The 24,975-nt window shown below is 41.5% G+C and overlaps 8 protein-coding genes across 12 annotated transcripts in view; 3 read left to right on the top strand and 5 right to left on the bottom strand.

The window, feature by feature from the left end:
- LOC122616086 overlaps positions 1–4,120 on the top strand; it is a 33,097-nt gene extending 28,977 nt beyond the window's left edge. For both annotated transcript variants that reach the window (XM_043791371.1, XM_043791370.1), the window contains exons 5-8: positions 46–168; positions 292–450; positions 513–938; positions 1,004–4,120. In XM_043791371.1, the coding sequence (XP_043647306.1) occupies positions 46–168; positions 292–450; positions 513–730 (500 nt within the window). In that variant the 3' untranslated portion in view covers positions 731–938; positions 1,004–4,120. The remainder of the gene's footprint in view (positions 1–45; positions 169–291; positions 451–512; positions 939–1,003) is intronic.
- Positions 4,121–4,173: 53 nt separating this feature from the next.
- Positions 4,174–5,678, bottom strand: LOC122617403 (vacuole membrane protein 1). The gene has a single exon (XM_043793253.1). It carries the CDS (start codon positions 5,672–5,674, stop codon positions 4,370–4,372), a length of 1,305 nt encoding a protein of 434 aa, XP_043649188.1. The 5' UTR covers positions 5,675–5,678; the 3' UTR covers positions 4,174–4,369.
- Positions 5,679–5,797: 119 nt separating this feature from the next.
- Positions 5,798–9,473, bottom strand: LOC122617155. Of its 3 annotated transcripts, none has more exons than XM_043792879.1 (10): positions 9,406–9,473; positions 8,896–9,343; positions 8,720–8,828; positions 8,457–8,580; positions 8,185–8,399; positions 7,505–8,054; positions 7,077–7,440; positions 6,615–7,021; positions 6,167–6,537; positions 5,798–6,109 (listed from the first exon to the last, which is right to left on the bottom strand). In XM_043792879.1, exons 1-10 carry the CDS (start codon positions 9,445–9,447, stop codon positions 5,884–5,886), a joined length of 2,856 nt encoding a protein of 951 aa, XP_043648814.1. In that variant the 5' UTR covers positions 9,448–9,473; the 3' UTR covers positions 5,798–5,883. The 3 variants fall into 3 exon arrangements, with proteins under 3 accessions (XP_043648814.1, XP_043648815.1, XP_043648816.1); XM_043792880.1 differs by having other exon boundaries at positions 8,460–8,580; XM_043792881.1 differs by lacking the exon at positions 5,798–6,109 and having other exon boundaries at positions 6,334–6,537; positions 6,615–6,674; positions 6,749–7,021.
- A 382-nt stretch (positions 9,474–9,855) lies between these two features.
- On the bottom strand, positions 9,856–12,330 carry LOC122616735 (mitochondrial uncoupling protein Bmcp). Of its 2 annotated transcripts, XM_043792293.1 has the most exons (6): positions 12,249–12,330; positions 12,035–12,177; positions 11,767–11,914; positions 10,823–11,236; positions 10,699–10,759; positions 9,856–10,637 (listed from the first exon to the last, which is right to left on the bottom strand). In XM_043792293.1, the coding sequence occupies exons 2-6, from the start codon at positions 12,099–12,101 to the stop codon at positions 10,416–10,418; spliced, it is 912 nt and encodes a 303-aa protein (XP_043648228.1). In that variant the 5' UTR covers positions 12,102–12,177; positions 12,249–12,330; the 3' UTR covers positions 9,856–10,415. The 2 variants fall into 2 exon arrangements, with proteins under 2 accessions (XP_043648228.1, XP_043648227.1); XM_043792292.1 differs by having other exon boundaries at positions 12,035–12,296.
- A 5,598-nt stretch (positions 12,331–17,928) lies between these two features.
- On the top strand, positions 17,929–21,681 carry LOC122615892. The gene is made up of 2 exons (XM_043791060.1): positions 17,929–18,693; positions 20,898–21,681. Exons 1-2 carry the CDS (start codon positions 18,594–18,596, stop codon positions 21,152–21,154), a joined length of 357 nt encoding a protein of 118 aa, XP_043646995.1. The 5' UTR covers positions 17,929–18,593; the 3' UTR covers positions 21,155–21,681.
- An 871-nt stretch (positions 21,682–22,552) lies between these two features.
- LOC122615891 lies at positions 22,553–23,401 on the top strand. The gene is made up of 3 exons (XM_043791059.1): positions 22,553–22,692; positions 22,764–22,904; positions 22,961–23,401. Exons 1-3 carry the CDS (start codon positions 22,635–22,637, stop codon positions 23,236–23,238), a joined length of 477 nt encoding a protein of 158 aa, XP_043646994.1. The 5' UTR covers positions 22,553–22,634; the 3' UTR covers positions 23,239–23,401.
- LOC122615890 (dimethyladenosine transferase 1, mitochondrial) lies at positions 23,341–24,413 on the bottom strand. Its single transcript, XM_043791058.1, has one exon. It carries the CDS (start codon positions 24,411–24,413, stop codon positions 23,421–23,423), a length of 993 nt encoding a protein of 330 aa, XP_043646993.1. The 3' UTR covers positions 23,341–23,420.
- Positions 24,414–24,503: 90 nt separating this feature from the next.
- On the bottom strand, positions 24,504–24,925 carry LOC122615893 (cytochrome c oxidase assembly factor 3, mitochondrial). Its single transcript, XM_043791062.1, has one exon. It carries the CDS (start codon positions 24,826–24,828, stop codon positions 24,565–24,567), a length of 264 nt encoding a protein of 87 aa, XP_043646997.1. The 5' UTR covers positions 24,829–24,925; the 3' UTR covers positions 24,504–24,564.
- Positions 24,926–24,975: the final 50 nt, after the last annotated feature.

Genomic DNA, 24,975 nt, shown 5'->3' with positions numbered 1-24,975 from the left:
AGTCCGTGCGGTTACCATTACAAGCCCATTTCCATTTCCTTACAGAGCACACCTGCAAGGACTTCACCTGCGCCACCCGCGAGTTCTGCATCCATCCCGATCTCCTCTGCGATGGCATCAACCACTGCGGCGACAACTCCGACGAATCCGTGCACAATCTGTGCCAGAGTGAGTATACTCAAGTTCTAAAATGCATTTTGTATAGTTTTTAAAGCTCTCATTATATTATTAGAAGTTGTTATGCCTAAGAAGATATATATTAACTGCTGTTTGTTTCCTTGCTCTTCTCAGGTGAGACGAGCAGCACGGTTTTCGGCCTGGACATGACCTGGTTCGTCCTCATTGTCGTGGGTGTCCTGCTCGTCCTGAGTGCGCTCATCGTGGCAGTGGCCATTTGTGTGTGCCGCCGCCAGGACGAGAATGCCGCCAACCAGAACACCGCGCTCCAAGGTAGATCCTGAATATTGGTTCATTCATTCAACGATACCAGAAACTAACTATGTTTCTTTCAGTGCACCACACGGCCGACACGAACGGGTCGTCGAAACATCTGCACTACCACGGCATCAGTGTCGGCGGGACACTGACGAGGGAGCACACCCAGCTGCCGACGTCGGGAAACTGGCATCACCCTGCGGGACCATCCGGGTACCACCGCACTCCACACAACTACTTGAAGATGGCCACCAAAGTCCGTCCCATTTGGTGCTTGGCAAATTCCGTCAATTAGGTCAAGATCTCTCCCACAACTCCGCCGGGCTCAGCCAGACGAACATCGCCGGAACCGGACATCCCAATGCCAACGCCGTCGGCGCTGCGCAGAAGGACGAGTGGTTCGTCTAGGACCAGGCAACACTGTGGAACGATCGATTGACTTGAGCACAATAATCTGTACTTTATTAAGTAAATTTATGGATATTTGCAGAGCATTAAATGAAGTGAGTGCAACTTAAATTTATAGCTAATCTTGGTATTTTATGGATAAAACTTACTTTCTTTGCAGGACTGTAAGACTATAATTAACAACAATTAGTGTGGACATCACCGCGCAGGGTGTATTATATAGAGATCTCTACTCGTACCCAAGCAGAATCTCGAACGCATTGGGCAGAACCTGCCAGTTCTGTCGGATAACCAATGCACCTGTAAATAGATTATAAATATATTATTTTCATTTAGCTGATTAATACTACAAGCTGGCTACCACAAGATCCCACAATCCCATATCCTCGAAAACGAAATGTAATACAGCAGATTCCCAGTCATCATAATTTTGAGCAGGTAACATACATATGTTGGCATTTATTTAGAGAATTGCATATGTTTAGATGGCAATTAGATTTGAATTATTGCTCTTCGATTGAACACTTAGTTTGCATAGCGGGTTGCGTTCAATATGCACGGATAAAGATCCCCAAAGTAATTGTACGAGTATAACGAATCAGATGTAGTCGCAGATTCAGAGAGGTAAACTAACACTAAAGTTAAATTACATTTTGAGCGAAACAATCGTAAGCATTTAATTGAATTGTGAACAGAAACCGAAAGAAGTATTAAAGCTCAAACAAGAATAACCGATAACTGTCATTAATATATACAACTTCCGAATCTTACAAATTTGAGATACATAACTGGCTGAGCTGCTAGCCAGGGCGTTTTTACAAAACTTAAGCTGAATTCTAATCACAAAATGGACACAAGAAGATCAACAAAAACAAGGGATGTACATAAGTAGTCGACAATATACTTACCAAAAATAAAACAAACCAAACAAAAAAATCGAATCTTCAACGCGACTGTCATCTATACAATTTCACCTACCATTGTCACCATTGTCCACTTGGAAGTCTGCTCTTGCCCGATGATCAGCATCGGATCATCTGGGGATCATGCCGAATCTCCGACAGAAGCAAACTTTTCACCGAGAGACTCATTCCTCATCAAAGAACCGAAAACCGAAAACTGAAAGAAAACGGATACCAATGCTAAACGGAAATATTCTGAGACATTAAGGACAATACAGTGAAATCTTTTGCTTTTGATACAACCAAATTGAGACGGTGTCGTGGCATGCATTTTAACCTACAGAAGTGTCCGAAATACAATTTTCTACAATCAACCAAATGGAATTCTACACAAAATTAAACAACGTAAAAAATACATAAACAGAGTTGAAACATTTTGCTACAAAATCGAATGATAACGATCATATTATATATTGACGACGATGTGTGTGAGGAAACATGATATGTAACTTGAGAAAAAGAAACCAAACTAAAATGCTTCAAAACGATTGTAGTACTTCCCGCCGTTAATATTTTTTTAATATATCGTACATACTACAAATACAGATGCAAGTCTTAATAATAATACTTAAACTAAGAAGCAATAAGTAACAATTTTCCGCTGCTAAAGTTCGTCTTTCAAAATACTTCCATAGGTCCGGTTACTTAAACAGTTTAACAGTTTTGTGGCTCCCAAATTTTTCATTTTCCCAAATAATAACCGAAATACAACCATATTCGATCTACGATCTTTTGCTAAGCCAGAAAAAAGAGAATATCAAATTAAGTAAATAATTTTATATGAATCGGAGAGGATGGCGTTAGGTATACGTTCAACCTGATCAATGCGATTAAGTCAAATTAAATTAGTTTTGTACTTAGCAGTAACGGAACGGAACACCCGACAACTAAATTAACTAATCTTCTAGGCATTTATTTCACCCTTCTTTGGCCCTTCTTTAATTTGACAAAACTACAAGCGTCTTATACTATATCATAAATTATAGGAAAATGGTATTATGATAAATTGAATTTTTAACCAAAATTATAAGCAAATTGTATTAGGCGTCAAATTTTAGAAGTGAATGAAAACCAAGAGGCACCAGAACCAGAAAAGGAAAAAGGGAAAAGCCGAAGGAAACCCATTGAATAGATATATATGTTATGTGTATGGGCTAAAATCGCATTCATGCATGGCAACAAATTAATCTTAATTACTTAAAAACGATGATAATAAATGATACTAATTAATAACTGAATAACCACAAAAGCTAATTTATGCAATACAGGAATATTGAATACTGAAAATTATGCGTCAATAAAAACGTTTAGGCAAGATTGTATTGTAATATCTAATCGTAATTGTACTCGTAATCGCATGCCTACTCCCCACTGGTGAAAATCGGTTATAGATCATGTCGTATATGAGTGTAGTTAAAATATACAAATATTTACCTTAATACAATTCAATCGGCGAGAACACGGGAATCGATCGAATCAGGAGCATGGGCCGTGTAGTTTGTAGACCCAGCAGAATTCCGATGATTTGTAAAAGATAATAGGCCAGTTTGTATGGATGGGAGATGGGTGGGGAGAGCTTTTCGTTTCCCAGTGTAAGTGTTACAATGTGTTAAGAATCATTTTTTACCATCTACTGTCTCTAAATCTCGAAAAGACTTTGCCGCAATTAGTCTAACTCTAATTATTATTATTATATGTAAATGTATCGTACACCGAGTATTCCGAAAATGTCATTTTAAAGTCTCCTGCTTCGCCCACACGATCATACAAATGTGTGTGATTCAGATAACTAACGAAATCTTTAAGTTCGGTGGAAAGTCATGTACACGCAGATGTAAATTAAGTACTTTTCGTGTGGAGGGAAGGATAACTATGGGCTTAGAAGCTATTTAAGTATAGATTGAGCCACGGACAGCAAATCGTAGTGCAAATGTTAGTCAATATTTTGCCATAGAACCAATGCCGAATCGCAACTCCACTAGGGAGTGTGCGTAGCATTATTTTCCTGATTCAGTTAGCGCACGCATTCCAAAACACAGAAACTTCACAACTTCTCGCATATTTTTTTGGTTAAATACAAATTAAATGAATGCATACCGAACAGCGACGGAAATAACTGGGAGATCAAACTAAACCAAATCGAATGAATGAATGAGCCTAGGGGATCGCGTAAAGTAATGCTTAGCTTTGTGTTAAATTGCTGTTGAATATAAATGTAATTGTACAATGATAATAATTACGATGGCATCAAACACACTCACACACACACACACAGATCATCCACAAGACACATCAGACATGAACCATGCAGAAAACAGAACCCAAATCCAAAAGAAACTAATTATATTAAAATAAAGAATATAAAACGTTAAATTCAAGTATTTCTTTAACTGATGACTAGCTTCAAGTGAGTAGAAAGTAGGTATTTTACATAATAGCGCAGATTCTTATGGATTTAAGCCTCAAAAATGTATTACTTAGCCATGTGCTTAACTATAGAACAATACTAAAGAACTGAAAACATCAAGAGCTAAGAGGGAGTTAAAAAATATATTATCTGACACCTAGACGGTGAACTCCTCCGATGAGGATGCCTCCGTGTCGGCATAGAGGATCATCTCCAGGTTTCGCATCTTGCGCTTCTTCTCCTGCAGGCGCTTGCAATGAATTTGCGCGAGGCAGTTCAGTGAAGATACTACGAAACAGGTGACCATGACGAAGGCACAGAGCTCGAAAGCCCGAACCAGATAGCTCAGATATGCCAGGGAATCGGAGGTGCCTGTTCCATGCATCTGCTGCTTCGTGGACCGCAACAGGTCCTTGATCATCTGCTGCATTGGGGGTCCGAGATAGGGTAGCTTACCCAGAGCGACTACAAACTTATCGACCAGATTCTCGGTTAAAGACGCGATAACGAACAACTGCTGTATGGTGGCTTTGACCAATGCCTTGCCGATCAGGGTGGCCACAAAGAACTTCCAAAAGGGCACCAGAAAGTGTCCGCAAGTTATACCGGCCAGATCGAACAGAGGATTGGGAATGCTGGCGCAGAGTAGTATTCCCAGGAAGCCCACTCTTTGCATTACCCGCTCCATGAACAGCTTGGAACGGTCAAAAATGTCTAGCTTTCGCTTTTCACCCAATAACATTTCTGCCTCCGCTCCATCCAACTCCTTGCCGGAGAGGCGTGCTCTACGTGCCACAAAATATGGCGGCAACTCACCAAGGGCAGTGCCAATGCCCCAGAGCAGCGCCTCCGGACGCACCTTTGCCAGAATTTGCCACACATCTGGGTAATTGCGCTTGTACGGCTCCTGTGGGCAGACCTTTATGTCCGGATACGGCGGAGTGGGAAAGTCCAGCGTCTGACACTCGTAGGCGGCCAGAGTGACTGCTGCTATGTGGGGTCCAAGGTAGAGCAGAAAGGTGTGCAGCCCGGTGCCAAAGCCCACAGAGGAGAGCACGCCCAGCCCCAGCCAGTAGACCGCAAATCCAAACCTCTGCCGACAGAAAATCACGAAATCCGCATGGGGTCCCGGCAGTAAACAAAACATGCCCAACAGCAGCAGAACGCCCATCAACCACAGATTCCACAGCCTTCCGATGAAGGATAGCAACAGTTGACCGGCCTCCAGGCTCCCATACTTCAAAGTCTGCACAGGACGACGCCAAAGAACCAGGGACTTCCATTCCAGGCGCTCCTGAACCATTTCATCGAAGGCATCTATTTCCCTCGGCAATGAACTGTTTGTTGTCACAGTGTAGTTGCTATTAGCCATGATTGCTGGTTCTATTGCCACACTGGGCACTGTGCTATATCGTGTTTTAAATCTAGGGCTCAGAAGATTGTGATAAGGGTGTTCACCCATAACAGCAAAGTCGACTATGATCGTATGCTTCTTTAATAAAATGAAAATAACATATTTAATTCAGGAAATTCAAAATAATAAGGTAACATATTTTTCATAACTGTGTCGAAAATAAATGGGTATCATTAGACATATTCTAAGCCCTTCATTCAATATACTATATTTATAGTATGCTGAGTTTTTGTCTATAAGGATATTATATGGATTTCTTAATTAGTTTGATCAGTTGTGTAAAGAGTTTTATGTTGCCAAAAATTCAATGGACCAGGTGGCAAAGGTTTTAGCCTGCCCTCGAAAAACTCATTTTTAGTAGCCTCCAAATGCTCATCCTCGGCCTGATATTTATATGTACTGATTTGAGTGATAAAGTTCTCGATTTCCGAATTCTCTTGCGATCCAATTGTCTCGTCCTTCAAATCGTGCAGCAATTTAGCACTTAAATAGAAAATAATTGGTTAAAAAAAGTTTACAAACTAAATATTGAAAACTCACATGGTTAAAAACTTCAATTCATCCAGACGCAAATTGAGCACCATATTTAAGATATACTTCAATGGCAGAAGGCGATTCCGTTGACTTGAATTGGTAACCTCCAATCTCCTAATGCGCATGTTTTTGATCAAGAGATTAAGCGAATCTTTAAAGATAATAAAACGCAGCAGCCAGGAGTCCAAAGCACTGGAGTTCTTATCAATCAGTCGAAGATGGGCAGTTAAGGCAATTGAACCCTTCTTGTTCACGTTGGAATCTTTGTAGATATGCAACTGTATTACCGACATACAATGGAGATAGCTTTCAATCCGATACTCTATTAAAACATTTATAAGCTCTTCTATCTCGGAGTCCAGATATTTTAATGAAGACTAGGATTGAATGAACGATATTATAAAAATTAAATTAGTCCCTTAAAAACCTTACAACATTAAAAAGGAAAGCTTACCATTTTGTATTGCATTAGTAGCTTCCAAATTCGATTGGTGGGAACGACGAACTCCTCCGTCTTCATGAGTAGGCGAAACATATGGTGCATATCGGCAACATAAGTATTGGAAAGCGATTCAGGCTGAGACTCACGTGGTGGTGAGGTTATTACTTCCAGGATCTTGTCATATGCAGCAGAGTCAAGTATTGAATATGGCAGCTGGTTGATGTGCAAAATGAGAATAGAGCAAACAAAAAACTTTGCTCGCTTTAAGTCTATGTTTTCCTTCCCCAGTTCGGCAACGCAAAAGTCTTGCAGCTGCTTTACCAATGAAGATATCTTTTCGATCATCTCGTCGTTCGAATCCTTGAGATCTCCGTGCAAAAGAACCAACATGGTAGCCAAACTTTCGGACCCGTAAAGAGCTGAAGTGCAAAAACGTTATTCAAGTGTTCATTCCTTAATCCCGCCATACCTTACTTATATTTTCATTTAGTGTAGGCATTTCTAGCACAAATTTGGCAAGTGTTTCGTAAATGTCCGCCACATAGCGAACATGTAGCTTATTAACCATTAGGACGGCATGGACGCGCATGTAGCTTTTGGCATATACCTTCAAGAGTTCCTGCATTTCTGGGCTCTCGTGGTCGGTGTTGTTTAGCTGAAGCTGCAATGAAGCTTGCTCATCTCGCAAAGCCCTCGACGTGGAAGTATGTATCTGAATGTTCCCTGTTGCATCCACAGATCGCGATATATTCACATAGAGATTTTGGAACTCAGACTCATTGATAGTGTCATCGTTTAAAAAATTATCCAGACAGCAGCTCTCCAAGTTTAAAAGCAACTGCAAGAAAGTAATGAAAGAGTATCAAATTAAAAAATCTTAAGAATACTAAAAGAAAGCTTACATCAGCATCACACTCAGCTACTGCATCAAAATCGATCAAACCATAAATTCCATAGATCAGCGGTCGAGTGCCATTTTGTTTTGATGCGGCCTTTAGAATACGAGGCCAACAGCGCAGAAATTCGTTGATCTGGTCACAAGCCATTGGCAATGAGGAATACTCCGCCATGTGCATTTCAAAGATTATGCTTGCGGATTGCGCAGCAATAAGGCTCAATTCAATACGAACATTCCGAGCCGTGAGCACAAAGGCGTAGAAGTCGAACTCCTGTACCGCGGGAAAATGCTGAATAAGAGCCTTTAGATACCGCGTCAGTTCATTGCGAAACTGTTCATAGGTGATATTTTTTCTGGGGTTTTGGGGGATCTTCACGTAGGTCTCCAGAATGTGTTGTACTATTTCCTGTTCCTGGTGCTGGCGCTGAGAAAGCGTAATGTAGACTTTGGCTGCCATAGAAGCAACAGTTACCGACGAAACTGACATTCGCAGGACAACGTGAAGGAGCTCCTCGTGGAAACGTTTTGTGAAGCACTCTGTACTGGCTATATTTCTATAAGGAAGATGAAAGTAATGGTTATAGATCGAGACTTAATCTATTTTATGATAACATTGTTTTTTTACTTATGTATTTAACTAAACTCAACTTTACCAATTTACTTATATAGTATATAATCGTATACCTTTGAAGAGTCATCAAATACTTAAGAGTAGCCAGGAGCAAGGGTCTGGAATTGCAGTCCTTGAGAGTTTCAAACTGCAGCACAACATATTTCACAGTAATCAGTTCATTGGTAAAACAACGCAAATGATGACCGTGTTCAGAGTTCTCGGCAAACTGCCTAATCATGTCCTCTAAGAACTCGTATGCCTTAATATAGCAGTTGTCCTCGGACATCTGTTAGAATGAAATAAGGTATGAATTTACTGATAATTATAATGGATTAGGTCTTACCACAACCGTCAGGATGCAGTATACGAAATCCAATGCGGACTTCTCGGTACCGCAGAAGGTTTTGTAGTGCTCCCGAAAAATGTCCAGCATAGGCGGGACGACCACATCGCAGGTGTCCTGGTAGCTACTCCGTCATCAAACAAAAAACATCAAAACAGAAACGTATTAATATTTAGTAAATACAGATAAATGTTCATATATTTAAAGAATCAATTCATGAAGTAAAAACTTATTACTTGTGCATTAAATCGTATTATACATACAATATGCCATAACGAACGTCCATGGCGAGTGCCAGGCAAATGCCCTTGAGGCCCGAGAAGTTTTCATATTTGGGCAGTAATTTGGCCAGTCCGCCAAGGATGCTGAAAGCTGTAAAAGGTATTCAATTGGTGAGACATTACAACGTATAGACACAGTGTATGACTACATAACGTACACATTCTGGCCAGCGGTTCGAAGAGGTATCTATCCACGGAGGTGCTGTTGCTGAGCTGCATGTTCCTGCACATCACTTGCACCACCTTGATCCACTTTAAAATCAGATTTAGGTAACATGATAGCGGCTGGGTGAGCTCATCGAACTTGGTGCCCTGGGAATCTTTGGCCATCAGTTCGCCGACTTCGGCCAGCAAACGGGGCAGGCGATCCAGGAACTTGTCCAGTTCGGTCATCACCAGTGGCACCGGATCGAAAATATAGTTGGGATTGTCATCGCGATACGGATGATCTTGCGTCTGGCTGAAGGCCTGGACGCTCACGTTAAAATTAAGGCCCAGCACACGGAAGCACTGGCCCACAAACTGGTGGGACACCTTCGCAATCCAGTTATCCGGGTCAGAGGTCACGGCCTTCAGAAAGGCAATGGCGAATTCACTGGCCACTGTCTGGATTCCACGTTAGTCATCGGAAAAGCATTCAACAGTATAACATAATCCTGCATACTTACTTTCGCATTACCAACTGTCGATATGGCACTCACAAACTCCATTTTAATTCCATCTACTTAGTGACGCCAACTGTGCCAGTGTTGAAAAATGTATTCAAGTGAACCGTTAAGCTTGATCAACGAATATCGATTAATTTTCGGCGCCCAGAAACATTAAAATAGTTGAACGCCATGAATTTTGTTTTTTATTAAACATTTCAAACACCATGCATTTTATTTTTTCTCAAACATTAAGTAACAACATAATAATATTGTACTACTACTTATTTTCTACTTTCTTCGTTTCGATCGTATGGTTATAATAAAATAGTTCATCTCGTTCAGTCATCTAAATGCTAAATTTGCAACTCTAAAGATGAACTTATTATATACTTCAAATTCATTTCCAAAACCCGATTTATAGAAGCATTACATTATTTCGGGATGCGCCATATAAAAAAAATCCGAAGCTGAGATTTCCAACAAACAGTTTATTGAGTAAATATTCATAAATGTACATTCTGTATTCAGTAACACAGGGCGTATGCTACTAAATGCATATATTTACAGCGAAGATGCACATGTAAAATGATCGAAAATGTTTAAGCTTCGAACAAGAGAAATGCACTAATAATACAAAATTTACATTATAAATATTTCATGTTCACTAAGTATGTAACTAAGGTAGAAGCCTAAACTAAAGTAAATACAGTGTTTTTCAAATCAAATTTGCAACTTTAACGCCAGAGCAACAACCTATATGTTTTGGTAAAGAAATACGCCTAAAATGCAAATACTTGAATACGCCAACATTTTAAATGCGACCAATCTGTTTAACTCTTGCCCAAGGCAAAATGACAGTGGAGGTTCTAGGGGTTATCAAATAGACTGTAAGACAGGCACTTCAGTGACCCCTACGTTTCAACTGTGATCTTAAAGTTATGCCAAGTTGGCAGCAGATCTGATCTTTTTGGTTTGAATGCTAAAATACGTCTTGTACTTGGATTCCCTGGACGTTACCATCTCCTGCACTAGTACTTCTTAAGTTGTTCGTAGGTAATAAAAAATATAATGTTCCACGGACCCATCCTCACCCAGGTGGGAATGAAACCTTTGTACAGGGCGGGGAGTCCTTCGTTCCTGATAGTCTGCACAGCGCAATCTAGACTGCCGCTATACAGCTTTGGTGTGGCTGCTGCCGTCACCACTCCATTTATAGTTATGCTAACGTGACGCTGGTTCATCAGGCGCGTCTGTAAGAAGGAATAGGTTAGTACAAGCTTAACGGGTGGTAAGGCTAAGGTGCTTTCATACCCGGATTACATCAATAGGCGTGGAGGCAATGGCACTGCCTAAACTGGCAATGAAGCTCGAGCTGCAATTTAGAAAAATAAGCTAGTTAAGCGCACTATGCTCGCAAGTGCTTTACGTCACTTACATGAAATGATTGGCCACGTGATCTCCAAAGGCATTCATTAACTGCAGCTTGCAAAAGTCGTAGACGGGCAGCTCAACAGAAGCGATAACCACGGCGCGCTGAGCCGTCGGACCCACCCCGCGCCAGAGTCCGCGAACGCCTTCGTATTTGTAGATCTCCCCGAAACAGCCCATTAGGCCCTTGTGCTGTCCCTTCCCATGCACCTGCATTCGCACCTTCAGCACGTCCGTGGGATTGGCAATTGCCGAAGAGATCGCTCCTGCAGCCGCCGCGCAGAGAATATTGCTCCACACCCGCTCGCTGCCATCCTCGTTCGTCAGCAAACCGCGTTCGTTGGCCAGCTTCTTCAGGGTGTAGTAGGTTCCAAACTTGATGGTGCCATAGGTCGCCTGCCTTAGAACTGCTGGCCAAATACTACAACAAATTTTTAAGTTATCAAACAATAATAAAACCAATAGTATAAATCGATTCAGGTCTATATAATCTATTGAATTGAACTGTGACTTGGGATCAATATCAAATACGTAGTCTAATGGCTTGGCTGCCGGGCAAAGTTTACCGACTGATTAAACATGCCGCCCCAGCAAACCATTTATTTTTGGCCGACCGTGAGTAATCATTATCAATATATGTCTCCTACAGTCCCATTTCAATAGCATGAACCCTTACATACGCAATTCTTGTTGTGCTATTTAGTTATAAATAACAGAAATTCCAAAATACTGAGACTATCATAGCATATCCATAATTAAGTATAATACTCTGTGATCCCTTTCCACTTTTGAAATAGCCCTTTGATTCACCATATAGAGGTTCCACTGTCCGTGCACTCATTATGCTCCCCAGCGGACGAACACGTGACTGTCACGTTTGGCGCGATAAGAATGGCATGATGGTACCATGTTTTGAGAACATGCCAACCGAAGACCCCCACAGATTCTTACCCGGAATACAGGGCCCTCAGACCCTCCTCGCGGGTGATTTTCACAAAGGCATCGGTCATGCCGCGATATCGCAGCTGGGAGAACGTTTGGTCGATTTTCTGACCTTGGATTTGGAGGCGCGTCTTCGTAGTGTCGATAGGAAAGGTGCCTGCAATGCATAGATTTGTTTACAAAGATTCGATCGTGGCGATAGCAGCTCCAAGTGCAATCAGCCGACGCCCAAGTAGGGGGGCGTGGCCTGCTATATACCCTGCTACTTGTTGTTTACCAAATTCCGCCGTAATAGAGGCGACTCCGCCGTAAACGAAAGGCCGCCAATCCTTCACTTCACCCATTTCCGGCGCCGCACCTGTTGATGTCCGGAATCGAAACGAATTGCGCTTGCCCCACGGAACCGCCTCACACTCGCCGCTTTGTTGCGCAACGAATTAGATAAGCAAGTGGTTTTATTGGGATTCCATCGCTTAAATACTTTTAGTTACCTTAACTTTAGAGACAGAAACAAAAACAATAAAAACAACTGCGAGGTTTTAATTTAGTGTGGTCGCAACTTTTCTCTCCCGGAATATCGAAAAATCTCACAATTTCTTTTGGTCACACTGTACAGCGGGAAATGGATTTCCCGCCAAATTTGAATAGAACGGAAAACATTTCAGATAAAATTTCCAAGCTTTCACCAAGGGAAAAGTAGCTAAGAAAATGATTATTAAATATATAATAATGTCATGTTTTAAACCTTGGAAAACGTCGGGCGAGGATTCAATCCTTGGTAGTAAACTTCGCTAGAAATAAAACATTCTACATATTTTGATTTTGAAAAGTTTAAAATTAATTTTAAAGTGATTTAAATACATTTAGGAAATGTATTGTATTAATTAATTAACATTATGTTCCAACTGTTAAATAAATTGTAGGTAAATTGTATACATATATATTAATAGAAAAGCAAGTAATAATATGCTAATTTATTTAATTCAATTAACCAAAGATTAATTTATAATACGCTTCTGTAGTTTATTGCCCAGTCTGTATATTTGAATTAAATATTAATAATAATAAAATACAGATAAGAGATTAGCCAACGACAAATATAAATCGTAACGGTGCGATAGCATCAAAACAAATCGTTCACGATTCACCAGCCAAATGAAAAGTGGACCAAGAAACTCCGTCGTGCGACGAGTTTTAAATGAATATTTCATTCGCCACCGGTAACAAGTTGTATTGGCAACGACGACCTGGGAATTCCTAGCGACCATACCCATAGCCCTGGCCCCGTGGTCCATCTGGGGATCCAGTGGTTCAGGTTCTCCGGCGACGACCTTAGATGGCATTTCGCATTTGTTTTTTTTTTTCCCCTTTTGCCCATCTCTCGGCATTTGTTTGGTTTGTTTCGCTGGCAAATACGCATAATTATGGCTTGTTTTTGGCAAACGAAACGAAAATCCGCTGGCAGTGTTACTACGATTTTTCTATGTTTAATTCACGTCCCTTGCCGCCGCGAACCCGGATCGTGAAAGTCGCCGACCAGATCGGGAGAGCCAGTGGGTTAAACCCGAAAATGGAGCCGAACAAAGCCAACAAAGAATTGGCTGAAGTTAATCTCTTCATCCCAATCGCATTGTTAGTCGCTGGCATAAATGTAATTTAATCGTTTCCAGCTTACTTTATTTTTTCTCAACTTTTCTGCCGGTTTCTCCGCTAAGTGATTTTCGCCAGCGAAGCGTTAAATTCAAAATGCGGGGGAGTCGTCGCGTAAATTAAGCGTTTCGAATGTGGGCAAATAAAATTAGCAGTTTTACTCAGGCACTCTAGAGTGCCTGATCGGATTAATTGAAACAAAAATGCGTATCGGAACATTAGAAATTACAAAATACTCAAAACTTGCTTGGCAACTTTTGCGAATGTGCTTAATGGCTTGATAATAAAGCAGACTAACGTCGTTGAATGCGATCAATCAATTCTTAATGGTCAATTTAGGAAAATATTCAAAAGGAATCCACTTTGAAGCACAACAGTATCTAATTATATTTGGATTACTAACTTAAGCCAGATAGTTACATTTGAAACCAAGCACTTTACAATCGGGCATGGAAACACATAACTTATCAAGGAACTTAAAGCAGCATTTAACCAAAAGCGTTGCTCATAAATATTTTGTATTAAATATTACTGAATTATTGGTTGAAATTTTAACGAACAGAGGAGCGCGTGCCAGTCGCGAAATTGCCTCAGATATTCAATATTTCATGATATGAACACCTATTTGGGCATATAAGTTGACGGCCTTTGGACCGATAAAAGTGGCTTGTTAGTCACATGATTGGCATGCGGAAATTCCCCAAAATTATCAATTCCTTATTTGATTTGATTTTTGTATAATCGAATATTTCGGGATGTGATCGGCACTACCAAGAGAATTTGTCATTTCGAAAATATTAATGAACAGTTTTTTGTAAGACAAGATCCAACTCAATGTTAATTACTAAGAATGTCGTAGTCAACCGCGGTGGATCTAATTAACTTAGTCATGGCATAACTAAATTAGACGGAAAGGCTTCCTTATGACTTTTTTGAAGCTTATTTTGTAGATGTACAATGCAAACAACGAAATTAACAAAATCTTAATCATCATGAGACATGCCTGCTCTAAAAAATGGTCTTAAGACTATAAAATTCGATTTAAATTCAATCCCAATGCAAAGTTAATGACTAAGTCGCTTCCAGTCTAGATGCCAAATTAAATTAGATTCCGTTCTGGTTATATTAAAAGAGAAAAAAAGCAAAAGCTTTGAATAGTCCGGCACATATCCAATGAATTTAAATGGGTTTTTTAAATTAATTATTATTTAAATACTACATGTTATGTAAAACCTGTAGCTCTTTAGAAGTTGGAAGCATTTCCATCGAGTTGAGCACTTTCATTTGGATTGATGGCCAATTTTTGAGGCGTTTCTAGTTCGACAGCCCCAATTTGGCATTTCATTTGCCGAATCCCAGATCAATCAGCTAATGGCTCTATCAGGTATTCCCCAAAACGGTGGGCGAGCGGCGTAAAAGGGAAAGAAATTTCTTTAATCCCAGACTCGATAAATTAATTCGACTCAAATTTGCATATTTAACACGATGGCTTTGTTTACCGTTCGAGAGTAAAAACCCCAAGCATCACCATCGAAATCCGCATACGAGCAGAAGCTAATTCGAATCGAGTCTGGCGCCAAAGAAATTGCCAACAATCCATCAAGTTATTTGAGCTCCACGTCCGCTCCATGTGCTAATCGATTTTTGGGTATGTTGCGATCTTTACTATATAGAGGGGTATGTTTTTTTTTCACTCAGCCGATCGGCGTGAAGATTTTATTACACATTGCCGTCGCTACTGTCGTCGTGGTAGAGATATAGAGATATAGCCGGATGGACCGGTCTATTTTCCTATGTCGAATCTACGGCGATTATGCAGGAATTCCAGATGCGACCACGTCTGTCGCGTCTCCAAGTCGCCACAGTAAATTTTGGGAATCTGACAGATTTTATGGTATATGCCAGCCCAATACTCGCATCATAAATTCATTTCCAGTCGGGCTCAGTCTAACTATGAAAAGAAGGCTTGAATTGGTTCTGCTCAAGTTATAATCTAAAACTCCGTAACATTATGTAGAACAATCGGGAATCCCAAAAAATATGAAAAATATGAAATGTATTTTTGTATATTTAGTATTGTACGAGTATATCGTAAAGAATACAACATCAATGTAATTACCCTAAAGTATAATCTTTCTACAGCTCTAGAGATAATGAATCTCTCTCGAGTTAAGAAACCAAGGAAATAGAAGTTGTACATTCTATTAAATACGAGAGGTAATACAGGGGTATTTAATCTCTATTAAGTACGAGAGGTAATACAGGGGTATTTAAACTCTATTAAGTACGAGAGGTAATACAGGGGTATTTGATAGAATGTACAACGCCAAACCATTTATCACCTTTTCACTGCGATGGCAAGGACGAAAGTGGAGTGACTTGGCCAATAAAACGGTGGTAAGACCCCTTGTCCCTAGGCCATCCAGTTATGGGCCAAAAACCTGTGCCATGTTCCGGCGAAGTGAATGTTAACGATGGACTCATGCATAATGCATCACGCCCGAGCGGCAATTAATCAACAATTAATTTTTATATAAATTGATCGTTTATTGGCTGAAGGCAGAAATTACCTGCTCGCTACCGTGTGCGCCGCTGGGCTGAAGGTGGAAAAAGACAATATTAATTACTAATTATGCGCGGCGTCAAAACAACAAAACTAAGGCACATAAATATTTATCGATTTGTCTCTGGCTCTAGTCATCCCAACTAGCAGCCAGAATGGCCTGATACATTGTATGTACATGTGTATATTTTTTCTCTCTGGAGATCGATGGACACATGGACATGGAGCCCGTGAAGTTGGCGATGGCACGTAGGCCAACAAGTTGGCAATAAAATCAAAACGAATAAACAATAAATCAACCGCAAATCGGCCGCTACGAATGGAATTTTTAGCATAGTTCATAGTTGGGGAACGACCTTATCGTTCTCTGCCCTGAGACCTGTGTCCAGAAATCAGCAAATACCTCGGAATACAGCCAGTCCGAGATCGGCCATAATTAATAAATTCCAGCGTGCGCCGCTGGATGATTCGCTCTTTGGTTGCGACCAAGCTGGAGCTCCGGCAAACAAACAACAAAACAAAACACAACACAACAAAGTACAAAAATACAACAATACAAAAATACGAAACACGAAACAAAACACAAATTGACGTCACGCTGGCCCAAGATAGTGGCGATCCTCGGCAAGTGCGACATACGTATCAAGGCTTGCCGGTGGAAATGGAAACGGGTTAAACGGGTACGAGTGTTCGAGTGTTTGAGTGTTCGAGTGTTTGAGTGTACAAGTCCAGATCCCCAAGATCCCGAGCTTCCAAGCAGCAAACACAAACAACGGGGTCTTAATCAAAAATGTTGGCTGGCTTCAAAACAACGCGCGAAACAATTGGGTTGATCGAGAAGTTGACCAGTTTTCCTGGAGACTTGAAAAACTATAGGCATTAATAGCTTCACTGATTGTCGGAGGATGGGATATTAGATATTAGTAAGCACTTGTATCTTAGCTGAGCATTAATCATACGCAGTGATGGCGCCTTGTTTAAAAATGTAAATAGCTTTTTGTTGATAAAGATTACATATAAATATAGTTTTATAGATCATTTAAAACGAAATATTTCTAAAATCCGATGCCTTCCATGTCATTTTGTTTACGTTTGGATTTATTGCTCATACGCAGTGTGGACTCTTGGCGATAGCAATTGTAAAGAATTTGAATTGAAATCTACCTTAATCAGCTTGAATTATGTTCTAGTGTGTAAACTTTTAGCATAGACTGTGCGCTTGTCTCCAGCTTGTAATAAAAGCACTAAAAGTCGGGAAGCGACTAGTTTTCATTAAGAGTTACGCCTTCTGTTCGCAAAAAAAGTGGCGGACGCGACAAGTTGGCGTCAGCCAAATGGGATAATGAGAACGGGAGGCAGCAATTTTAGCTTCCAAGCCACGCCAGGTTCATCAACCTACTGGGCAAAAATATTTCCAATACATTAGGGCTTTTATTTAAGTGCAGCAATTTAAGCAAGCTGAAATTACATGCACGGGGCATTCGTATCAAACATTGGGGACTCAGGTAAAATGCTGTTGACACCTGAATGTTTATAACTTTTTGATTGCAAACAGTTTTGGGTAAATTATCGAAGTATATACGTTTACCCAAATGCAATAAGCAATTGGCTAATTACAACCAAATTGGGTGAATTTCGACTTTTTTATGCAAATACAATCGAATTTGATTAAACATATCAAAGCTTCAAAGCAACATTCCGCTTTATCTTACCTATCTTCAATGTCATACATAGCATACAATAAATTAAAAGAAAACATGCATGTTCTATTTAGTTCTTAAAAAGCTCGTCTAAGATATATCAAAGGTGCCTTGAACTCCTACTCTTCGATATTCAACACCATTCCAGGTCATCAGATGTCAGCATTTTCCCAGAGCTCTTTGCACATTTTCAAAGCGCCGACTGGCCAAATTTGGTAAGATCTCTTAGCCGCATTTAGCAGTGATTCGCTCGGTTGGCAGTCCATTCGATGCGCCTCGACAATTGCCGGTTAAGTGGGGCTCGTCTTTCTCAGCGAAGCGGACTGCCATTTATGAAGATCAGGAGTGGGCGACCCCACATTCCAATGCTAGGCACACCCAGGCACCAGGCCGAATCGGGCCGAATAATTAATTGTGCAAAACTGCAAAATAATGCAGAACAATGGCCGGGCTTTTTGGGGTGTAAAAGCATTTCGCCAGCTCATGGCGATAGCTCTCCAAATGCAAAGACTATAGAGAAACCATAGCCACGGAGTGGGACGAGGTCCGTGAGATTTATGGCGCTCGCCCAACTCCGGAATATCCCAAGCCCCCGCGTCGAAGAAGAAAACATGTGCTTCGCCTTGCTTCGCTTTACTTCGCCGAGGTATCGAGAGCCAGATCCGGAGAGATATAGCCCGATCGTGGGCTCTCAGCGCCTCTCGATTCCGAGTGACTTAAATATGGGTGCTGCCAGCGAAGTAGCTTCAGTTGGTGACTGAATTTCAGACCGTACACAGCTCCTAAAAAAGCCTAAACACCTCAAGCTAAACGCGCAAAAGACCGCAAGTGCATAAAAATACGAGAGTGGAATCGCACCCAATCGCAGAAAATATTATACAATTTCTTTTTAAACCTTGAATACCCAAAAACTCAACTGCAAAATGCAAGTGGATAAAGTTTGTGCCGCCATCGCGCTCATCGCAATCTTCGCCAGCGTTGTGGATGCAGCAGTTTACACCAAGCCCGCCATCATCTCTCCTGGTAAGGATTCATTACAGAATAGCGAGCGTAATCATATTATATTTTTTTCTGTGTCAAATCTTCTTGATTTATTTCGGAACAGTGTAAGGCTTAGAGCCGTTTCTTATATAAATGTTTAAGTTAATTCATTTAAATTCAGTTGCCATTGTTTCAAACACATTAACGGATTGATGTAGCACATTAAGGTCCATTTAAGCTAATAACTATAGTATATGAAATATGACCCCATCTGTTAAAATTGTTCGAACAATAAGTTTTATTGCGACATTGAGAAAAACGTGAGCTTCCATTAGAGTTTCGATTAAAGGTGTATGCGACTTAAGATGATTGGAAATTCCATTAAGTTTCCAATTAATTGGCGACCTTTTCCAGCCACGAAAAACAATAAAAAACGAAACTTTGAAAACTTTGCTAGGCAGTCGATTTTGTGATTGATTTACGATTGTTTCGATGATTTTTCGAGGTCTAGCGTTAGCTCACAAACATTTGGATTTTTAATGTGGCACATCGACTCATATGGAAAATTTCAAAAACAATTTTTGGGCATCGATAGAGCTTTGACGTCAGATATTGGGCAGTTTTTGTTTACGATTAGGTTGTCGGGCATCTCAATTACGAGTTGATTTGTTTGTGATATTTGGCTGCTTTCGCTGACGTCAACAAACACAAATCGAAATGGTAAACAAAGAAATCAATAAATACGAAAAACGCAAAAGCCGAAAACGAATACAACAAAAGATGAAATTTGTCAAGTTGTTGGCCCCCTTTCGGTTGTGTAGCAGATTCAGATACAGATACAGATACAAATAGAGATAGAGATAGATATGAATTTCGGTTTTTGGGTTTTTCGCATTCGCCAAAAATTAGCATAAGAAATGTGCTGATGTGGTTATTATTCAAACGCTCCACTAATTTGCATCGCTATGCGGATTTAAGTTAGAAAACTTATCGATTATCCCCCTGGACAGATCGCCAAAACGACAGATCGCCAGATAGCCAAATATTTTCCTGCTGCTGAATTATTCATGTGTGAAGGTCGTCCAACGTCTTTGGCTGGGAATACCTGGCATCTCGGCGACTGGCTTACTAATCTATAAGAAATTATCGCGGACTGCTTAAAAATAGGCGATGAGTTCACGCGGCCGGCGATTAAGTGCACAATTGGCTGGAATGCGTGTTCTTCTGCTCTTCGAGTGGTAAATTACTGGCGAGTGTCATTAATCAAACTTACCCTTCTATTCGGTAATTTATTTTTGAACCCAACAACTCAACAATTCCCCGCCGCAGGCAGTTCGTTATAAATAAAAGCACGAGTACGCCGTACGCCATACGCCACATCGCCATCTGTCAGCTCGACTTAGTGCTCGAGGTTTAAAAATAAATGCCAGTCCCCGGTGCCAAATCGTAACCACAACCGCAGCCTGTTCATACCTGTGGTCTCTGATGTATTTTTATCCCAGCAAGCCTAGCCTAGCCGCCACTTGTGTGCCAATTTTCATGTCGAATGACTGTCAAGTTCGTGCCTTAAGTCTTTTGTTTTCTCCATCTGTGCAAGTCATGGATAGTTACAAAAATAGACCTCTTCTCCAGAGGCAAAAGTTTCCATTGCCTTAGGGCAACTTAAGGGCTCCCATTTTTAAACCATTTTAAATTTAGAAAATAAATATGAAATTACCTTTTCTGCTCGAAATACTCTTTAAACTCGGAAATGTTTCCTTGAGCTGGTTTGTTTTCGATACTGTGTTGTTGTTTGTAACCCAGTCCAGTCTGCGATATGCCTGCACGTATTTAAATTGCGTTCGGACACAGTCACGATTTATAGCCACTTCCTCATAAGCTCGCAAGACGGGGGACAGCGCATAAATAAATCGCACTAACTACGACAGCATCGGGGAAGCAACAAAGAAGACTGGCCACTTCCGCTTGCAGCACAGTAAACTGAAAACAATTTTTATGCCTTGCCACAGCCGAATGTATTATTTTTCCATTAAGAGCACTAGACTTAAGAGTCTTGACCCTGCCAAACTGGAAACTGATATTACAATTTGATTGTATTGTATTTTGATTGCAAAACAGGAAAACTCATTTCATAAGTAGATTTTAATAATGGCAACTAGTGAGTTTATAGTCTAGATCGGTAATATACATAGGTAAAATTTGTATTATTCCTCTGTACTCATTTGCCTTTCCCCTCTGTTTCGCAGAACATCCTGGCAAGTGCTACGACAAGCTGTACCGCATGGCCCTGCTGCCCGACAAGGAGTACACGCCGAAGGGCTTCTGCGCGGCGATGACTTGCGACCTGAAGGCCCGCGAGATCAGCATCGAGACCTGTCCCTATGTGGAGGCCCCTGGCTGTGAGGAGCTGCCCAGCGACCGCAACTGGCGGTTCCCCAAGTGCTGTCCGCGGTTCAAGTGCGTCGACTTTAAGACCGGCAAGGACATTATCGTCTCGCTGTAGATCGGCTATATGTATAGATCCACCCTATATAGCCGCAACTGAAACGTGATTTTACATGAAATGTATTCGTAGTTTTGTAATACCTAAAAAAGAGAGAGAGCGAGATCGTGTGAAAGCGAGAGCGAGCGACTCACTATTGGAAATTTGACCCCCTTTTCTGGCCAAAACCCATTTTCTGAAAGTCGGAGGGGCGGTGCCCCGCCCACCCCATACAAAGAACACAAACTAAATATCTCACCCCGGAGTTCTTAATTTAGGCCAGAAGAAGTGGTCAAATTTCCCATAGTGCGACTGTGTGCGTGTGTGTTTTATTCTTAATTTATTTATTTTTATTTGTAAATAACACATTATCTGCATAAACCCCCAAAAACCGCGTCATGTTTGAAAATGTGAACATAATTAAATTTGTTTTGATTTATTCAAAAATCCCTGTATGCGATATTTGCAAGTATGACTAACCACCATCAACCAGCTATGTTTAGTCCATAAGATTTAAGCGAAGTAATAAAAAATCTGAAATATGCAAATGTTTACTTTAACGTATTGACTTGGAAACGTGATGGGCAGAGTCATGTCCAAATTCGCAGTTTATTTGCGCTGTCCACCGGATTACGCGCTCTTCTTTTTTTGGATTTTTGGACTTTGTCAATAATCCACGAGATTATAGCCGGCTGACTCATCTGCGGACGACTCGTTGGGCAAACACCGCACATGCCGCATGTCAAACGATCCGCAGCGGAGATCCAAATACGATCAAAAGTTTATTGCTCGGAGAGTCCAACGGTTTACCGACTTTGCGCCTGATGCGAATGCTAAGTTTATAGCACGGTTTATGAGTCCCAACAGGAAATGCCGCGGTCTTAGCAATTGAGGTGGACATCTGCGGATGTTACAAAAATAGAAGTTGAACTTAAACTTTTAAAACCAATAAAGAAAGCTATTGCATGCGGACCGCTTAATATGGTAAACGTGTTATTGTTAACAGTTTCTGTTCTTTAATACATCTTAAAGAGCCATTAGCTTATTATATAAGAGTACTACTAAGTATTAAATTGCAACAATAAGATTTTTTACGACCAATTAGAGTTTTGATTTTTATCTTCATTGTAAATACTATATTACTATAATTTTCGAATTTGTACTCATCTGCACGTAAAACTCTTTATTAATCATTTGTAAATGCATATTAGGTAATAAACTTTAAATGAAATTTCGTAATGCATTTTGACGTAAAAAAGAATGTATATGAAATTTAAATATTTTGAATTTGCGCCAAATGCTCACATGTTTTGTTGACCAACACTTATTTAGTATATTTGTGCAGTCCCGCTTATGATAATTTTATGGTATATTTTTTGCTGAGCCATACGGTAAATTTAATTTACTTAATTGCGGTCACACTGCTCTCTAGGGCGTATCTTTTATTATTTATGTTGTGAGTTTGTGTTATTTTGTAAGATCACGCTTTGTTGAACGAAAAATGCATTCCCAGACGAATCTCATTGCAGTGCTGCTGCTGGCAGTTCTAATTCACGAAGGTAGGAAGTGTTTCCAGCCATCTCATCAAATGGTTACATATGTGCTATAACTCACAATAATTGGTTGACAGGCTCTGCAATTTGGTGCTACCGCTGTACTTCGGCTACGCCAGGCTGTACGGAGAAGTTCAACTGGCGGGGAATAGGGTTCCTGGGCGAGCACTGCCCTGAACCGGACGACATTTGCGTCAAGCTGACGGAGCGACGCGGCGGTAAGCGGAAATCCGTTGTTATCCGAACGCCATAATCAAATAAATCTCGATTTTAGCCAGGGAAACAATTACCCGTGACTGCCTTAGCGCATTGAGCTTCCGCAAAGACATTCCCGCCGACAAATACGAGGGATGTCGCCCTGCCGCACACGACGAAAAGCTTGCGAACTACGTAAACCACACGATCAAGGAGCACGACGTGCGCCGTGACTACTACACGGACACCACGTTTTGCTTCTGCTTCCTGGACCATCGATGCAACGGAGCTAGTGGCCTACAAACGTCCGCCGTAATCGGCCTTCTCACCGTTATCACTGCCCTGCTTCTCCGCTAGAGTCTCCATTCGAGTGCAGCATCTAAGTGCCTTACTAACTCGTTCTACCACGACGAATCTCGTCTTACATTCCGTCCTTTTTGTACAACTTTTTGACATGACTACAGCTTTTAGAGTCTTGTGTTTACTCAACTAATTAAATACATTTTACCATATTTATAAACAGGAGTGAAATCGTTGCTTTAAAGGACCTCCACATTCTTGGGCGCTCGGTAATCATAGGCAGCCACCTCGGGTCGCGTCACCAGATGCTCCGAATAGACTTCGGCCAACCTCAAACACTGCTCCACCGTCAGTTCAAAGGAACGCAGCGTATCCTGTACCTCGGCGCGCTGGAAGAGTTTTTGCGTTACTTCCTCGCGATCTTCAGGAGGAAGCAGGGTGCCAAAGCCTCGGCGACAGTACTTTTGGCGCATGCTGAAGATGTGACGCACCACGCGCTCAACTAGGGGAAACGGCAATTGCGTCTTGGGGCGCTTTAGGGGAATTAGCTTGACGACGCCCACATCCACCTGTGGCTTTGGAACGAACGCTTTGCCCGGTATGGTGAACTTCATGACGGGTTCTGTCCACACCTGCGACATTACCGACAGCCGGCAGCGCTGTTCGCCGCCTACAGGGGCACAAATTCGCTCGGCCACCTCTTTCTGGAAGGTCAGAGTCATACAGGTGTCGATGCGCCGGAAAGCACCACGTCTGCCGGCCAAATCCTCAAGCCAATTGATTAATAGTCGAGTGGATATGGCGAACGGAAGATTGCCAATCAGATGGATTCGCTGTGTGGTGTCCGGGATGTGCTGCTCCATGTTGAAGCGCAAGATGTCATCATAGTGGATATCGAACTGTATGTTTAGTGGACTGGCGCACTCCTTGAGCAACTGCAGTGTTTCACCAAAGCGCGGATCCTTTTCCACAAGCAGCAGTCGCTGTGGGTGCCGCCGCAGAATAGAACGGGTGATACCACCCGGCCCGGGACCGACCTCTAGAACTAAATCTCTCGGATCGATGCGTCCCGCCGACTTGACTATCTTGTCCGTCAGCCGCTCGTCCATGAGAAAGTTCTGACTTAGCTGTTTTCTGGCCTGTAGTCTGTAGAGCTTCACCAGCTCCCGAATTGTGGGCATTGGAGGCAGGCGCACGCCGCTCTGAAGCACACGGGCACTAGCTTGGGCCATCTATAAGAATATTATATAGAACTAATACAAAATGGGACGGACTCTGCTGATATCCAGACTCACCCTGTTGTGCAACGACTTTAAAAAGTGTAAAACTGTTGTAAAATGAAGAAAACGCTTACGAACTACGGATAACTAACGCGGACAGAAGCTAGGAGGACACCTTCTTGGGCTCCTCGAAGTCGTCAAGGAACTTCTCCTGCTGCACCGAGAAGATGGAGTAGCCGTAGATGGCCAAAACGGAGACACCCAAAGCGCCGGCGGTCAGAAGATTGTTGCGTCGGATGCGCTTCAGTTTTTGCACGCGGTCCAGGTTCTGCTCCTCGATCAGCTTCATGAACTGCAGCTGCGCCTTGTCCAGCTTCGGAGCGCTTTCCCCGTACTTGATCTTAGGTCCCTGCTCCGACGCCGACATTATAAACGCTGCTAAACGAAGTTTTTGTGCTTTCCTCGCTGATTTTAGAATTATGAAATCTGTCGCAGAGCAATAGTGTGGCCGCAGCTGACCGTTAGATGGAACAAATGGTCACATTGACAAAATTCACAAGGCTTTACACTGTAA

Source organism: Drosophila teissieri, chromosome 3L (genome assembly GCF_016746235.2).
Source record: "Drosophila teissieri strain GT53w chromosome 3L, Prin_Dtei_1.1, whole genome shotgun sequence".
Classification (NCBI taxonomy): domain Eukaryota; kingdom Metazoa; phylum Arthropoda; class Insecta; order Diptera; family Drosophilidae; genus Drosophila; species Drosophila teissieri.
Note: the sequence above shows the minus strand (reverse complement) of the source record. Positions and strands in the feature narration are given on the sequence as shown.

What these genes read in the sequence shown, in the direction of transcription:
- LOC122617403 (XM_043793253.1), bottom strand. Translation starts at nt 5,674, where the DNA reads ATGGGTGAACACCCTTATCACAATCTTCTGAGCCCTAGATTTAAAACA.
- LOC122617155 (XM_043792879.1), bottom strand. Translation starts at nt 9,447, where the DNA reads ATGGAGTTTGTGAGTGCCATATCGACAGTTGGTAATGCGAAA. An exon ending in ACTGCATCCTGACGGTTGTG is followed by an intron (nt 8,400 to 8,456) that starts GTAAGACCTAAT and finishes TCATTCTAACAG; the next exon opens with ATGTCCGAGGACAACTGCTA. An exon ending in TACTAATGCAATACAAAATG is followed by an intron (nt 6,538 to 6,614) that starts GTAAGCTTTCCT and finishes ATTCAATCCTAG; the next exon opens with TCTTCATTAAAATATCTGGA.
- LOC122616735 (XM_043792293.1), bottom strand. Translation starts at nt 12,101, where the DNA reads ATGGGTGAAGTGAAGGATTGGCGGCCTTTCGTTTACGGCGGAGTCGCC. An exon ending in CTGAGGGCCCTGTATTCCGG is followed by an intron (nt 11,237 to 11,766) that starts GTAAGAATCTGT and finishes AATTTGTTGTAG; the next exon opens with TATTTGGCCAGCAGTTCTAA. An exon ending in CGCCTATTGATGTAATCCGG is followed by an intron (nt 10,638 to 10,698) that starts GTATGAAAGCAC and finishes TCCTTCTTACAG; the next exon opens with ACGCGCCTGATGAACCAGCG.
- LOC122615892 (XM_043791060.1), top strand. Translation starts at nt 18,594, where the DNA reads ATGCAAGTGGATAAAGTTTGTGCCGCCATCGCGCTCATCGCAATCTTC. An exon ending in GCCCGCCATCATCTCTCCTG is followed by an intron (nt 18,694 to 20,897) that starts GTAAGGATTCAT and finishes TCTGTTTCGCAG; the next exon opens with AACATCCTGGCAAGTGCTAC.
- LOC122615891 (XM_043791059.1), top strand. Translation starts at nt 22,635, where the DNA reads ATGCATTCCCAGACGAATCTCATTGCAGTGCTGCTGCTGGCAGTTCTA. An exon ending in GGCAGTTCTAATTCACGAAG is followed by an intron (nt 22,693 to 22,763) that starts GTAGGAAGTGTT and finishes ATTGGTTGACAG; the next exon opens with GCTCTGCAATTTGGTGCTAC. An exon ending in GCTGACGGAGCGACGCGGCG is followed by an intron (nt 22,905 to 22,960) that starts GTAAGCGGAAAT and finishes TCTCGATTTTAG; the next exon opens with CCAGGGAAACAATTACCCGT.
- LOC122615890 (XM_043791058.1), bottom strand. Translation starts at nt 24,413, where the DNA reads ATGGCCCAAGCTAGTGCCCGTGTGCTTCAGAGCGGCGTGCGCCTGCCT.
- LOC122615893 (XM_043791062.1), bottom strand. Translation starts at nt 24,828, where the DNA reads ATGTCGGCGTCGGAGCAGGGACCTAAGATCAAGTACGGGGAAAGCGCT.